The sequence below is a fragment of the Lepidochelys kempii genome, chromosome 1 (genome assembly GCF_965140285.1).
Source record: "Lepidochelys kempii isolate rLepKem1 chromosome 1, rLepKem1.hap1, whole genome shotgun sequence".
NCBI classification, from domain to species: Eukaryota; Metazoa; Chordata; order Testudines; family Cheloniidae; genus Lepidochelys; species Lepidochelys kempii.
Window position 1 is genome coordinate 215,101,334 of NC_136380.1, and position 14,514 is coordinate 215,115,847.

Sequence of the window (14,514 nt, forward strand, 5' to 3'; positions counted from 1 at the left end):
GGGGTGAGGGTGCTGCCACGCCCCCGGTTTGAAGTGATTTCCATTAGGATTTACAGTTCAGTTCAATGGTTCTCAGGACCCCCACTGTACAAATTGTTCCAGCATCTGAGTGTACCCACCTGAGATGGTGGAGACTCCCAGTTCAAGCCCCCACCCCCCGCCTCCATCTCAGGTAGCGCAGAGGTTTGAACTGGGACCTGCCAACTCTCAGGAGCTTGCTTTAACAATTGGACTACAGGACATTTAGATGTGGGGCTCACTCAGGCTCTACTGTTGAAGCTGTTTCACTCTGGATGAATATTTACAGAGTCATTGGAGCCAGGGGATTGGATCCGGGAATCCCACATTTCTGAATGTTCTAACCACAAAGCTATACAATCATTCTCATGTTTGTGTTCTCCCTCTTGGTCTCTCTATTTCTCTGGCCCAAATAAGCCTTTAAGAGACAGAGAAAAAGAGAGAGAACAGAGTCATGATGGCTCTATATCCTGGTGGTTAGGGCATTCAGAGACATGGGCACCCTACTGCAATGCTCATTATTTATCCAGAGTGAAACAGCTTCAAGAGGAGCGATGGAAGAAGCCCCGCATCAGACTATGCCATAGCCCAGTGGTTAGAGCGCTCCTCTGAGTGACAGGATTTGAACAGGGATCTTCCCCTTGTGCTCATGTATGGTTATGAGGGAAGTCCTAATCCCCCTGCCTTCTTGCTAAAGTGGCATAAGGCACCAAACTCTGAGAGGCTGGGGCTTAGCACGCACTCCTCTTGTCAGCATCTCCCACTGGCTAACTGAGGCAGCTCTCTGCCTAGCATGGTGGCTTTGGTGCATCGCAGTCTAAGGCTCCTCTCTCCATTCATTCTATAGAGAGCCAGGCACTGTAACTCAGGCTTTGTGGATCACAGTGATTTTTTCAGGCACATAAAAGGTAGGTGTTGTGACACTGAGCATCAAAACATCCTTTTGAGCATTCAGCCCTAAGACATTTGGAAATCAACGATGCTAACAGACATACTGGGTGAAATGAATGATATAGCAGCCAATAGCTAATTTAGATTTGTGTAAGCAGAAAAGAGCTTGTCACAGAGCAGGGTGCCACACACAGAATAGTGCATTCTGTTCTGAACACCTCCATACTAACCATATGTATTAAATCTGACGTTATTCAGAGAAGGAGTACTTGTGGCACCTTAGAGACTAACCAATTTATTTGAGCATGAGCTTTCGTGAGCTACAGCTCACTTCATCGGATGCATACCGTGGAAACTGCAGCAGACTTTATATACACACAGAGAATATGAAACAATACCTCCTCATTGTTTCATATTCTCTGTGTGTATATAAAGTCTGCTGCAGTTTCCACGGTATGCATCCGATGAAGTGAGCTGTAGCTCACGAAAGCTCATGCTCAAATAAATTGGTTAGTCTCTAAGGTGCCACAAGTACTCCTTTTCTTTTTGCGAATACAGACTAACACGGCTGTTACTCTGAAACCTATTCAGAGAAGGGAAACACTAGTGAGTAAAAGGCAAGAGTGATTGTCTAATGAGGGATGAGGTAAAATGAAAAGAAGGGAACAGGTATAGGCTAAGGTTGCTAACTAGTGATGAAAGAAGAGGGCAGTTTAGAGAGCTTGGCACAGACTACAAATATTTGAGAGATGTAAACACAAAGGACAGAGGAAGAGATTGTTTCAGATAATTCCAAATATAATATGGAATAATGGTATAGAATTAAGAAAAATAAAATTTAAGCTAGATACTAGAAACAGTACAGGGAGTGACTGTGCAATAGCTTTCTGAAGGTGTTGCTGAGAACACAATCACTTGAGATATTTAAAAATGGAAAGGATGAGTCCTGATACTGCAAAACATTGAAGGACCTCAAATTCTATTAATACCAGTGGTAATCAGCAATATAAAAAAAGTTACTCAGCAAATTGTAGGAGCAAGCAGAACAGAACTGTACTGGCATTATATGGATCTCTGAATAGTGACTTGGTCTGCATTGGTGAAAAGGAACACATTATGCAAAAGAAAAAAGAATACCGACCTATAACTAATATCGCTAAAAAGGCCAAAAATTCTTGGTCTAAGTGCAATAGACAACAGGCGTTGAAAATTTTCCCTTTTTTTCTATATATTAGTCAGTATCTTTTAGAGAGCAAATATGAATGAGGTCTTTTATTGGACCAGCTTTTGTTGGTGAGAGAGACAAGCTTTCAAGCTTACACTGAGCTCTTCTGACCTGAAGAAGAGCTCTGTGCAAGTGCGCTTGTCTCTCTCATCAATGGAAGTTGGCCCAATAAAAATTATTACCTCTCCCAGCTTGTCTCTCTAATATCCTGGGGCCAACACGACTACAAGAACACTGCATGGTATTTTTTAGAGACAGGCAATGCAGGTGATGCTTTTATATGACTGATTATCATTAATTAACTTTACTGAAATACAGAAATGAGAAAAGACCTATGGGACAAGGCTATCTTGACCATTATCCCTTGCACACATAAACACATCCCTCAGACTACTGGATTGCTCCCCGAAAGTAAATTTTGTTACATTCCATGTTAAACAGACTCATGCAATGGGGTTTCCAGCACCAATTTTTTTTATCCAGTATCCTTTTGACTGTCTCCTTCAAGCCTCTTAAAACCTGAATCTAATTAGTAACAATAGTCTCTCACTTCTTCTGCTGATGGGTAGCATTTTGGAGAGCAAAATACTAGATTTACAATCATTACGTCTATTTAATATTTGTATTACAGGAGAGCTTGGAGGCAACATACAAGCTATGGGTGCCATTGTGCTAGACACTGTGTGAACACCCAGTGAGAGACAGTCCCAGCCCTGAAGTGTTTGCAATCTAAACCACTGTGAATAGCATCAAAGGTGGTCTAGGTTGATCCATTTGAATATCCAGTTTTCTGAGACTCAGAGGTAACCAGAATATATTGTCATTATATAGATAAATAGAGGGCAAATAATAGACAAAGATGATAGGATGCATGTACTGAACTCAGTATGCCATTTAATCCTTCATTTCTGTTCCTCTTACTACAGACTATTGTAATGCAGTAAATTAAAACCAATCACTGCAATATCCTGTTATTTTTTACCTGATATTTCTAGATCCACTGGTTTTTCATCAAATGCCATCATCTATCATAGGCCACTGAAGAAAAGTCTAAAATTTCCACACTCACCATCCTCTAGAAATGAGCAAGCAGGAAGTGATTTACACAGAAGTGAAATGTCACACTTCTGAGCAGCAGAGGAGACAAAGACCTGGGAACTCTGAAAGCAAAGGTATTGTATGTTAACTAGGTGGTAACATATTTTCTGTTCTACTGTCCATGGTCAAACGTCTGCCCCTATCCCAGGAAACTGACACTAGATTTTTGGAATAGTAAAGTTAGAATGTTCATTTGTTATGTTGCCATATGCTGTGCTACTAAGACAATAACAACATCTACAACCAATCAGGTTGATGGTCTTTGAGATTTGAGAAAGAGGCTCACAGCTCTGGGAGTCATGAACAGTACCCATGAGCACAAGCACCTGGCAATGGCAGTTATAGAGGGGCTGGTTTTCAGACTGCTCTGGTGGATAGCTTTGGGACCTGGGTGTTGCTCAGATAAACTGTAATCTGATGCCAGATACTCAGAAAAGTGGCACACTTTTCCCATCTTTATGTTCATTCTTTTTAGATTCTCCTACTCCATCTTCTCCCTGGTGGATCATTGCAGTGATTCTGGGGGTCCTCTACCTGATATCACTAGGAGCAGTGGTGGCCTTGATTGCCAAGTGTAAGTAATTGCAGAAAAGACACGGGGGGACTGATACACTCCTGCATTAATCCAGTTTTATGCCATTGTCAGTCCACTGTGTAACACTGATGTAAAACTGATGTAATGCAGAAGAGCAGATGCAGTGGCTTGTACATAACCCCTCTCCTCCAGCCATCCCCTGATTTAGGGTGCATTTTGATTTGGTCCCTTATTTTATTCTTATGAGCCTAGATGTTAGGCTTTACTTTCCTATTCTTACTGTAGAATATGCACCTTCTTCTATACAGGGATTATTGTTCAGAGGAAATTCACAGGTAAATTCTTCCATACATGTTCAAAGAATCAAATTTCAAAACTCTTCTTTAGCAAAAAAAGTAATGTTATTAAACACACAAGCAAGCAACCCCAGTTAAACATTAATTTTACAAGAACAAAGAGTAATGCCATGATGTTATTTGTGTTTCCTTAAAATGCAAACTTGATTTTTCATTTTAAGTGGTGTAATGTATTAATATAATTGCAAATGCAAGTTTTCCAGGACTCCCATCCATCAGAAAATTTTGGCCAGCTGGGAAATGCATATCAGCAGCAACAGACTAAAACTCCCGGTCAAGAATCACACAAGGAAACCGGAGGTAAATATTTTGGTTGGATCAGCTTGTTAGAGGGCTTTCCCTTCACCCTCTCCCAAGGTTCTTGTCACACAGACAGAAAGCAGAAGACCAGAAGCCCGAAGTGCAGGCAATTCGATGTTTATTGGGGTTAGTTCCAAACAAGCATATCCATAGCTCTACACGCTGGCAGAGTCTGTTTCCCAGTGTTCCCTTCTCAGCTCTGATGCTGCAGAGCCTTGCCTGTATCCCCGTTCCCCCCTCCCATTCCTAATTCCCATCTCCTCCTCTTTAGCAGGCCCAAATATACCTGCAGTGCATGCCCCTATCACACCCCTTACAATTTATGGTCATGTTCCATTTGGGAGGGTCGCGAGTTTGGGTCTTCGTCCCACCTCTTTTGTATCCCATGGGAGGGGTAAGGAGTGAGGTTATGCTCTGGCCAAGGCGAGGGTTTTCTTTGGCTTTTAGTGTTTCTTATGCCTTCCCCCCATTCCTCCTTGCCCCTTCTGATTGGTTGCTTGACCTTGCCTTGAGAGAAGAGCCAGGCAGTCTTCCAATGTATGCGTATATATTACACTCCCACCATACCCTGTAACACTTTAACTGCTCTATCCCTTATCTCCTCCCATTGTATTAAAAAACCCATCTGGCTAGGGAGAAGCAACACACACAGTGTCTTTTGTTCTTTGTTCACACATATTAGTATAAGATATAAGAATATCAAAAAGTCAACCCCAAAATTCTATCTCAGGCTGATAAACAAGCCTGTATGCAAAGACAGCTGTCCACATTGTTCAGCTTCCTGAAGACAAAAGCATAAATAAATTGCATATAATTATCCCATAATATTGCAGCATGAAGGTTCTCAATAACAGAGCCAAATGAAACCAACTAAACAAGCTGAATGAGCAATGTAGGGAGATCTAAAAATACAAGTTTTGCTGAGTACATGTGGCTGAAATGAACAGAAATGGAGCTCACCTGTTGCTTATGCACTTATTGCTTCTTCAGTAACTCAAGCAAGAACCGATGGGATTCCTGTTAATTGAACTCAGCAGCTCTAGGCTGACGTAGGAAAGCAGTAAGTGCAGGAGAACTTAGAGGAGTGAGAGGAGAAACAAACAATTACAAAATAAAGTAAAGAAATGTATTTAGAATAACCACATCAGCATATAGCCTCCTGAAACACCACAGCATGAGAAGAACTGCAAAAGAGAAGTTGCTTTAAATAATAAAAACCCTAGAGTACAACAACATAAGCTGCCTAACATCTCTAATACTTCACTTACAGGGGCCCTGATGGGACATGAAAACCAAATGTGATTTGGCCTGACGTAAATCAGGGAGTATTCCCAAACTAAACACTGTAACCATAAGTTTGTAGATACAAAAGACAGTGCAGCTTGGCCAGCTTTACAGCTATAGCCATCACTTTTGGTGCTGTGAGAGGTACAGAATGAGCAGGCCAGCAATAGCTCATGTGAATAATGGGGTGGTTTGGGTGGTGATCGGATCATAACAAATCTACATCCATATATGTGCAAGCCACCAGTCAGGAGCTAAACTACATACTTCCACTATCTGCAATAGAAATTATACCTTTCAGCTTCCATAGCACAGGCCTCTATCACTTAAGATGGGATTATATCCTTTTTAGAGGCATCAACTAGGGAGAAAATTGAACTCTTGAATACGTTGCTTTCTATCCAATGGAGAGCAGTAGGGCAACATATACAAATCAGTACATGACATTAAACAATATCAGATTGCATCACACCCATCAGCCAGATATCTGATGAGGCTATGAATGTGTTTTCTTTTCAAGGAAGTAAATTCAGCCCTTGCCCAGAGAACTGGAGGCAGCATGGAGACTATTGTTATCACTTTCCTACAACATGGAAAACTTGGCAAGAGAGTAAAGATTATTGCCTTTCTTCGGGCTCCAACCTTCTTAAGATTGAAAACAAGGAAGAACTGGTAATCTCTTACCCTTCATTTTCCAGAACCAACCTGTTGCGGTTCAGTGATGAGACAGAACACAGCTTTATGCAAGCAAACAGGCTGGTCAGCGGAGATGGGCTGTTCTGCCCCCCCTGCCTTCCACCTTCTCCTTTTATTATATTTCTCCCCCTAAGCATTACACACTGCTACACAAAGGAATGTATGACGTTGATTCATATGCTTAGTTACCATCCTCTATCTACTACAATCCTGGTTCTCAGGCCTTGAGCCCAGGCTAAAGAAACCTCCCACAGTTGCTGTCCAAACAATCAAGTTCTCAGGGTTCATATCTAGCCCTTGTCCTTGGATAGAGCAATGTGTGCATTGCTCCTAGGAAACAGTCAGGGTGTGCCCCGCCTGCTTCCAGGTGGAATAGCTAGACATTAACCCTTCATCTCCCCTTTTTTTGTTTATTGAAGTTGGCCATCTCATGGTAGCCGCCAATTTGTTTTGTCATGCTATTTAACTCCCAGACAGACAAGGACATAACCTGGGGAGCTTTCCAGGGCAAAATTTTACAAAGTCTTAACAAGGAAGGAATACATTGTACACAGCAACAACAAAAAATAAGCCCAATGATTACAAACACAAAATAACCAAAAGCTTAACATCTGCAATATAATCATCTAAAAGGGGTACACTTCTTTTACTACAATTGTAACCAGCAAAAGGCAATATAAGTATCATTCTACTAAGACAGCAAAGGGTGCCATCACTTAAATTTGCAGGAATATAATTAAAGGTGCATGAACCACAAGTAAAAACCCATCCTGATGGTAGGATGATATGGCCATAATTATATGAAACATTAACAGCATGGGAACAATTTAAAAGGGATTGAGAAATTTTTTGACAGCCCAAGGGCACCTTTGTACTAGTGCAGTTAACTACACGCGCACAGGTGACATTGTGAGCCCCGGCTGGGTACGGTGTGTGGAGGGATATAGCCGTGCGAGGCAGAGTATAGTTGGCCGGGCCCCAATTAGCCATGCTAGAGTACTGGGAGAAAAGATTAGCATAAGCAAAGAGCAGTATCTTATTCTCCTTCGGGCTTGTAACGGGGGAGGCGCTTCCGAGCCAACCCCTACAGGAAATAGCAGGCACAAAAGGCACACAATCATCACAGAATTAGCAGTGATTTGGGCGAGAATCGCCACAAACAAAGTCTTAGGAGTTTCTGGCTGCTGATCTGCTGCCAGTTTTCGTTGAGCCGTGGCGACCAATGCTTTTACTGCTCCCCATGTCACGGGCTGGCTTGGGACGCTACGCCTCCTCCGTTTCCGTCCCGCTGTTGTCGACTCGGGGGGCAACGCGGTCTCCTCCAAGGTCAGCTGAAACTCTGGTATGGGATTCGACAGCCCCTGGTGCCATGCCATGTTGTTTAAGTGCTGGTCGCACGCACCGGGCTGGAACCCACAACGGTCCTGCAGGGAGAGACACAGCAGCATATCCCCGACCCCAAGTGATTAGAGGTGCTGGGCCCAGCCACTGTGGATCAGGCAGCTGACGGTAAAAGACCCGCGGTCTTTCCAGTACCTCAGATTTGTGAAAATGCCGATCCGCAGGGGTCTGCTGATCTGCATTCAGTGTTAAATTATTTAAAGTAAACAAGAGGATATACATTTGTTGTTGAATGTCTCCTAAGGTTCGGAGATGCAGCTCCCCTTGTTTTAATTGTTTATCTAGCAAGGTTTTGAGTGTGCGATTGGCACGTTCAACAATGGCTTGGCCCGTGGAATTATAAGGGATTCCGTGTTTAAGACGGACGTCCCAGCGGGCACAAAAGGTGGAGAGGGCTGCAGAGCAGTAGGCTGGGGCATTATCTGTTTTAATTTGGCAAAGGCGACCCATAACAGAAAAGCAGGCCAGCAAATGGTGAATAACTTTGTTAGTGGCTTCCCCACGTTGTGGGGTTGCCCAAAGGAAGCCTGAATAAGTATCAACGGAAACATGTAAAAATGAATAGGGGCGGAATTGTGGTACATGAGTAACATCCATTTGCCACAGCTGATTTGCTGCGGTACCTCGGGGGTTAACGGCATAAGAAAAAGTAGGAGCAGCAGGAGCACAGTGGGGGCAGGAACGAACAATGGAACGTGCATGATCAGCAGGAATGTGAAACTGCCGGGCCAAAACAGAGGCAGACTGATGAAAAAAGGCATGGCTTTCAATGGGGTCAGAAAAAAGGGAATTTACCTGACCACGCAACGCGCGATCGGCGCGTGCATTGCCCTCAGTGAGTGGCCCAGGCAGAGGGGTATGACTGCGAATATGAGCAACAAAGTAAGGGAAATGACGAGTGGCAAGAAGATGCTGTAAAGACAAAAACAGGTGAAGGAGGTCTGCATCAACCTGAGGGGTAATGAGGGCAAGGGGTAAATGATCAATTACCTGATAAACATAATGGGTATCCACAATTAAATTAAAGGGACAATCAGCAAAAAGTTGAAAGGCCAAAATAACAGCAGCCAATTCTGAACGCTGTGCAGAACGCTGAGGCAGTGTAAAACGAGAATGCCAACGAGGGGGGTCACCCAACTGATAAGTGACTACACCTCGGTGGGGAGAGCCATCAGATGTTAATATCGAGGGTGGTGTCTAACTTTGTAAGTAAATCACGGCCCCAAATATTGAGGTGGACAGGGAGCACAAAAGGGCGGATTGTAGCAAGGGCACGGCCTCCTGGTTTAGAGACCGTGACCCAAGACAAACTTTGGCGCCCGGGTTTGCTACCCCCAATCCCCCACAACTCTTTAGAAGGAACCGTAGGCCAACTAACCGGCCACTCCAGATCACGAATCACTGTAACGTCAGCTCCAGTGTCCACCAGCCCTGTAAAAGGAACATCATTTAAGAGAAGTGTTAACTGAGGTTTCGAGGGGCGGACTGACATTGTCAGAGCAACAAGTGGAGAAGACGCGCTGTGAGACGGCGAGTGAGACAACGTCGATCCAAAGCCTCCTCCACCCCGAGTTCGATCCTCGGCAGCTGGCACCTGATAGGGGACTAAAATCAATTGTGCAATTGACCGTCCATGCGGGAGCGACTGTGGAAGATGAGTCCACACCTGAACCTTAATAATGCCAGTGTAATCAGCATCAATGACCCCTGGAATGACAAAAAAGCCCTGTTTCCCAGCATGTGAGCGAGGGAGAACAAGACCTACAAAGCCGGCAGGGAGAGGTCCCGTCACCTGTGTAGGTATGGCACAGACCTCCCCTGGCAGCTGAAAGTCAGTGTCCTCCTGCATGATCAAATCAAGCCCTGCACTTCCAGCAGTCGCTGCCCTCATAGAGTCTACGGATTCCAAGGCAGAGGAGCGATTGCCTAAGTAGGAAACACCCCCGTTTGGCCCTGGGTTCGGGGGGGACCCGTCGCGCGGTTTCCCGACCCGCTACGACACTGATTAGCCCAGTGATAACCTTTCCCACACTTGGGGCACTTCTTTGAGGGTCGGGCTGGTGCCTTAGATGAGCGGCACTCCCGCTGAAAATGACCCTCCTTTCCACAGCGGTAACAGTGCTTCCCCTCCTTCCCAGTTTTTCTGAGGGCGGCAGCAAGAACTCCAGCCTTGTGGGCTTGTGTGCCAATGTTCTGGCACGCCCGCAGCATGTCTGAGAGCTCTAAAATACCAGAGACTTGTGCTGCCTGGAGAGCACGGCGGCAATCCTCATTTGCATTTTCAACTGCCAATTTTAACAGGAGCTCGTGAGCTGCCTCAGTGTTATCCACCTGTCGGAGGATAGCCTCCTGCAATCTGTTGGTAAAATCCAAAAAGGACTCTAAGGCACCCTGACGGATACTGACAAAGCTTTTGGTAGACTTGCCTGAATCCGGGACCTTCTTGAAAGCATGCTGGGCACAGGTGGAAATAATGGGGAAGACGGCCTGAGGGAGTTGAGACTGCATCTCAATAGTAGCAAACTGGCCCTCCCCTGCCAAATGCTCATAAATGATACCTTGCTCTCTATATACCTGGGCTTGGCGTTCTGCCATCTGCCGATACTCACTAAGCCAAATAACATACTGACTGGGTGACAACATCATGCGCAGCAGCGTTTTCCAATCCTCAGGGATTAGGGAGTACCCAGCACCCATCCCTTCAATGAGACCACGCACAAAGGTGCTAGTCAGGCCAAATTCACGAATTGCTTTCTTTACCTCTCTAACCACCGAGTATGGCAGAGTGGTCCAGGTGCCCATGGGGTTGCCCTGGTCATCATTCTGCCAGGTCACCGGGCAAACGGAGACCAGATCAGCCAGCTCCTCTGCTGTAAGATCTGATCGAGCTTTCGCTGCGTGAACCATTTGTTGCACCAGCGAAAGCTTCTGAGCAGATGCAGATGACTCTCCGGGGGGCCCCATGGGGGGAGGGTGATCACACACCGGCTCCGGTGGGGAAGGCCAGGGAGGCGGTGGTAATAGAGGCACTGGGGGCGAAGCAGGGGGAGGGATGGCTGCAGGAGCGGATGGGGGTGGCAGGATCGGCAGCTCCTCTGTTGGGGCTGGAGAGGGCCTTTCCGAGGCGACACGCTGTGTCGCATCGCCAGGAGGGGGGATGGCTGCAGGGGCGGACGGGGGCGGCGAGAGCACCAGCCTCGCGAGGGAGGGTCTGTCCGAGGCGACACGCTGTACCACGTCGCGGCAGAGGTGCCAGGCATGTAAAGCCTGCACGGGTGCCCGAGGCTCTTTGTGCAATGTCTGGCCCAATCGCTCCCAGTCCGCTAGCTTAAGGCTTCCAGCTTCAGGATACCACGGGCACTTGGCACGCACCTCCTGTAGCAGGAGAGTGAGTTCTCGAGCCGGGCAGTCATGCTGAGCCTTACGCAGCAAATACTGCAGCTCATTGCGGTGTTGCACTTGCAAAGCAGAGAGGGAGCTTCCCATACTTACCACAATGAAAAATACTCACCGGGATCCACGAAGTGGATGAGTGACGCGTCTGAAACCCTTGCCGGGCGAGGTGAGTGCTGAGGGCCCCACGTTGGGCGCCAGTTGTTGCAGTTCAGTGATGAGACAGAACACAGCTTTATGCAAGCAAACAGGCTGGTCAGCGGAGATGGGCTGTTCTGCCCCCCCTGCCTTCCACCTTCTCCTTTTATTATATTTCTCCCCCTAAGCATTACACACTGCTACACAAAGGAATGTATGACGTTGATTCATATGCTTAGTTACCATCCTCTATCTACTACAATCCTGGTTCTCAGGCCTTGAGCCCAGGCTAAAGAAACCTCCCACAGTTGCTGTCCAAACAATCAAGTTCTCAGGGTTCATATCTAGCCCTTGTCCTTGGATAGAGCAATGTGTGCATTGCTCCTAGGAAACAGTCAGGGTGTGCCCCGCCTGCTTCCAGGTGGAATAGCTAGACATTAACCCTTCACCAACCTCCGTATTTTTGGGCAGGACTGCAAAACATTTTTTCCCTACAGCCCTATTCCCCAACCAGTACAGATTCCTGTCCACCATGATTACTGCAGTGTGCAATGGGCCAACTCAAGGATTTGAGGTGCTTAGGAAGGTGATTCCTTGAGTTACCCCCAAATATAACTGTCTCACACAAAGAAAAGGAGTACTTGTGGCACCTTAGAGACTAACCAATTTATTTGTTGGTTGGTCTCTAAGGTGCCACAAGTACTCCTTTTCTTTTTGTGAATACAGACTAATATGGCTGCTACTCTGAAACCTGTCTCATACAGTGTATACAACAAGATTTTGTGCACTAGTTTAAAAGGTACGAAAAGAAATCCAAATCCCAACTAACCCTGGAGCCAAACACATCTGCAATCAATGGAAAGACATGTATTGACTTCAGCATGCTGTGGATTAGACCCCAAACTAGCAGAGGCAGCCTGTGGGAAGGTCCATTGGCACCAAAGGGTGAAGGTGCCTCACATCCCGCCACAACTCCTGGACCTCACTAAGGAGCAGTAATGACAGGGCCTGCAGGGAACCTCATCCAGGATCCCCAGTTGGAAGGATGGTGGCTGGCCTGTGGAGTGACCCTAAAGGGAGAGAAGAGATCAGTTGTAACAAAATTTATAAAAATTTATAAAAAATCTATAAAATCTGTGGGTCTATTAACTGGGAGAAAAAAACTAAATATAACTCTTCAGGGACAGTTATGGGTAGGGCAGGAAGCTCAGCACATGGACTCTGTTCAGGACTCCTCAGTCACATTCCATTCCCTGATAGCCATACAGTGATAAAATGGTCAGATAGCATGGATTTGGGTTAAATGATTTGGTTGTGTTCCCATACAGGATTTCATAAAGTCAGTGACATTTACTTACCACTGGATTGGACTATCTCATAAGACAGACAATGAGTCCTGGGTGTGGGGGGACGACACAGCTTTCACCAGTGACCTGTAAGTGATTCTCAGTGAGAGAAACTGTTCCCTTCTGTTTAGGCTTGCTACATATGTTCTACAAGCAGCAGGTATTTATGCCACAGCCAAGCATAGGGGATACATGCAGCTGCCCGGCCCCTGAGAAGCATTGGGGAGATAGTGCCTCAGGTGGACAGTTTTTATCCAGGGCTCCTCCACACACACACACAGATTTGAGGAGGCACAATTTGTTTCATTCATTAGGTTCATTCATCGCCACCCCTGCCATGCCTGCCCCTCTTCACTATATAACATTTAGTATTTTTCCTCGTCTTATTATTCCTACGGGACAACTGGATGAAAATGAGATCTCTGTTATGCAAGAGAGGGGGATGAGGTGCATTGGTAAAGTTGTGAGGCGGGGGAGCCCTGGGCTGGAATAGCAGGGTGTACTGCAGCTCCGGAGTCAGGGACATTGGCGGAGCTGTGATAGGAAGCTGTCTATCCCTGGCCTAGTTTTTTCCAATGCTTTTTCCTCCTGACTTTCATGAACATTAGATTAATTCACAAATTGTTTTAGAAATTGTGCCCATCTCTCTCACCTGCTGCCCTACTAACCGCACAATGAGTATGACTACTGGGGATTCGTACATGTCACTGGCAGGCAGTAAACTGTGCATTTCCATCCTAGGTTTACGGTCACCCAACATGGTACTCTACAGCACTGTGTACTTTTCCTCAATAGAGGAGCCAAGTCCGATTTTTGTGACAAGCGAAACCCCTGTATTTGTGAGAAGAAGGCAGTTCACACAGACCCCACTGCAATGGCAGAGGAAGGATGAAAAACCATGCCAATCACTTGCTGGTGCATCTTGATTCCTGAAGACAAAGATAACGCTTGAATTAATACCCGTCCCTTGGTCAATATATCACATTTGTTGTTTACTGTCATTTTCAGAAACTTTGCTATGATCACAGAATTGTTGAATATTTGCAAAAAGAACGTAGGTATTCAGAATTAGCAATATCAGCTTCATTGATAAACCCCTTCCCTTTGGACTGGTGAACAGCCAATCAGAGCACCCTCGCAACTCTCTCATTAGCCCAAACGGTGGTATATTTAGCCATGAAGCTGTGACACCATTTTTTCCCTGTGTATTGAATTTCTAAGAACCCTGCCTTTCCTCAGAGAGAGCAGCTATTTTGTTCTAAGAGTTACCCCAGCATGTTATGGAAGAGGCACACATACTGTTGTGGTGGGGGCATCTCAGGTTCATTAAGTGGCTTCCCCTAGCCACATGTCTGAGAGAACACTGCTTGCCTCCCGCAAGGGGCAAGCACCAGTTTCCCTTCCTCAACATTTAAGGAGACAAGAATTAGTCCCACGAACAAATGCTGTATTCAGATATAAACCAACACTTGAGACAAACCCTTGATTACAACAAAGGGGGTAATTCAGGAGCCTTCATGGGGAGCACACATACTTCCATCCACAGCAATGGTCCAGCATACTGAATACCCAATGCCTAGATACAGAGAGAGTTGTTCTGTAACTCAATTAAGAGTAGAGGTGGGCATGAAACTTTTTTCCTTTCTTGTGAGAATTTTTTAGATTAAAAAAAATCCTTTCCCAAATCAGGATGGAATGTCAAAATCTCTAATATTTTCTCTCACCAAATATCTGGGAAAAAATGGATCAGGTCAATGGAAATGTTTTATTTAGCTTTTGACCTATTTAAATATTTAATTTTATTATGCTACAATTATTAACTTAAATTGCAAA

The 14,514-nt window shown here is 45.5% G+C and overlaps 2 protein-coding genes across 5 annotated transcripts; one reads left to right on the plus strand and one right to left on the minus strand.

The window, feature by feature from the left end:
- The first annotated feature begins 3,215 nt into the window (after positions 1–3,215).
- LOC140898729 (natural killer cells antigen CD94) lies at positions 3,216–13,573 on the plus strand. Its single transcript, XM_073312994.1, has 6 exons — positions 3,216–3,306; positions 3,708–3,806; positions 4,319–4,423; positions 6,228–6,379; positions 12,664–12,770; positions 13,423–13,573. The coding sequence occupies exons 1-6, from the start codon at positions 3,216–3,218 to the stop codon at positions 13,571–13,573; spliced, it is 705 nt and encodes a 234-aa protein (XP_073169095.1).
- LOC140898722 (uncharacterized) lies at positions 6,499–11,386 on the minus strand. Of its 4 annotated transcripts, XR_013634734.1 has the most exons (3): positions 11,316–11,386; positions 9,183–9,235; positions 7,342–7,827 (listed from the first exon to the last, which is right to left on the minus strand). XR_013634734.1 is itself a non-coding variant. In XM_073312978.2 (2 exons), exons 1-2 carry the CDS (start codon positions 11,288–11,290, stop codon positions 7,291–7,293), a joined length of 1,263 nt encoding a protein of 420 aa, XP_073169079.1. In that variant the 5' UTR covers positions 11,291–11,303; the 3' UTR covers positions 6,499–7,290. The 4 variants fall into 4 exon arrangements, 2 of the variants coding, with proteins under 2 accessions (XP_073169079.1, XP_073169068.2); XR_013634733.1 differs by lacking the exon at positions 11,316–11,386 and having other exon boundaries at positions 6,499–7,827; positions 8,795–10,558; XM_073312978.2 differs by lacking the exons at positions 9,183–9,235; positions 11,316–11,386 and adding an exon at positions 10,565–11,303 and having other exon boundaries at positions 6,499–7,827.
- Positions 13,574–14,514: the final 941 nt, after the last annotated feature.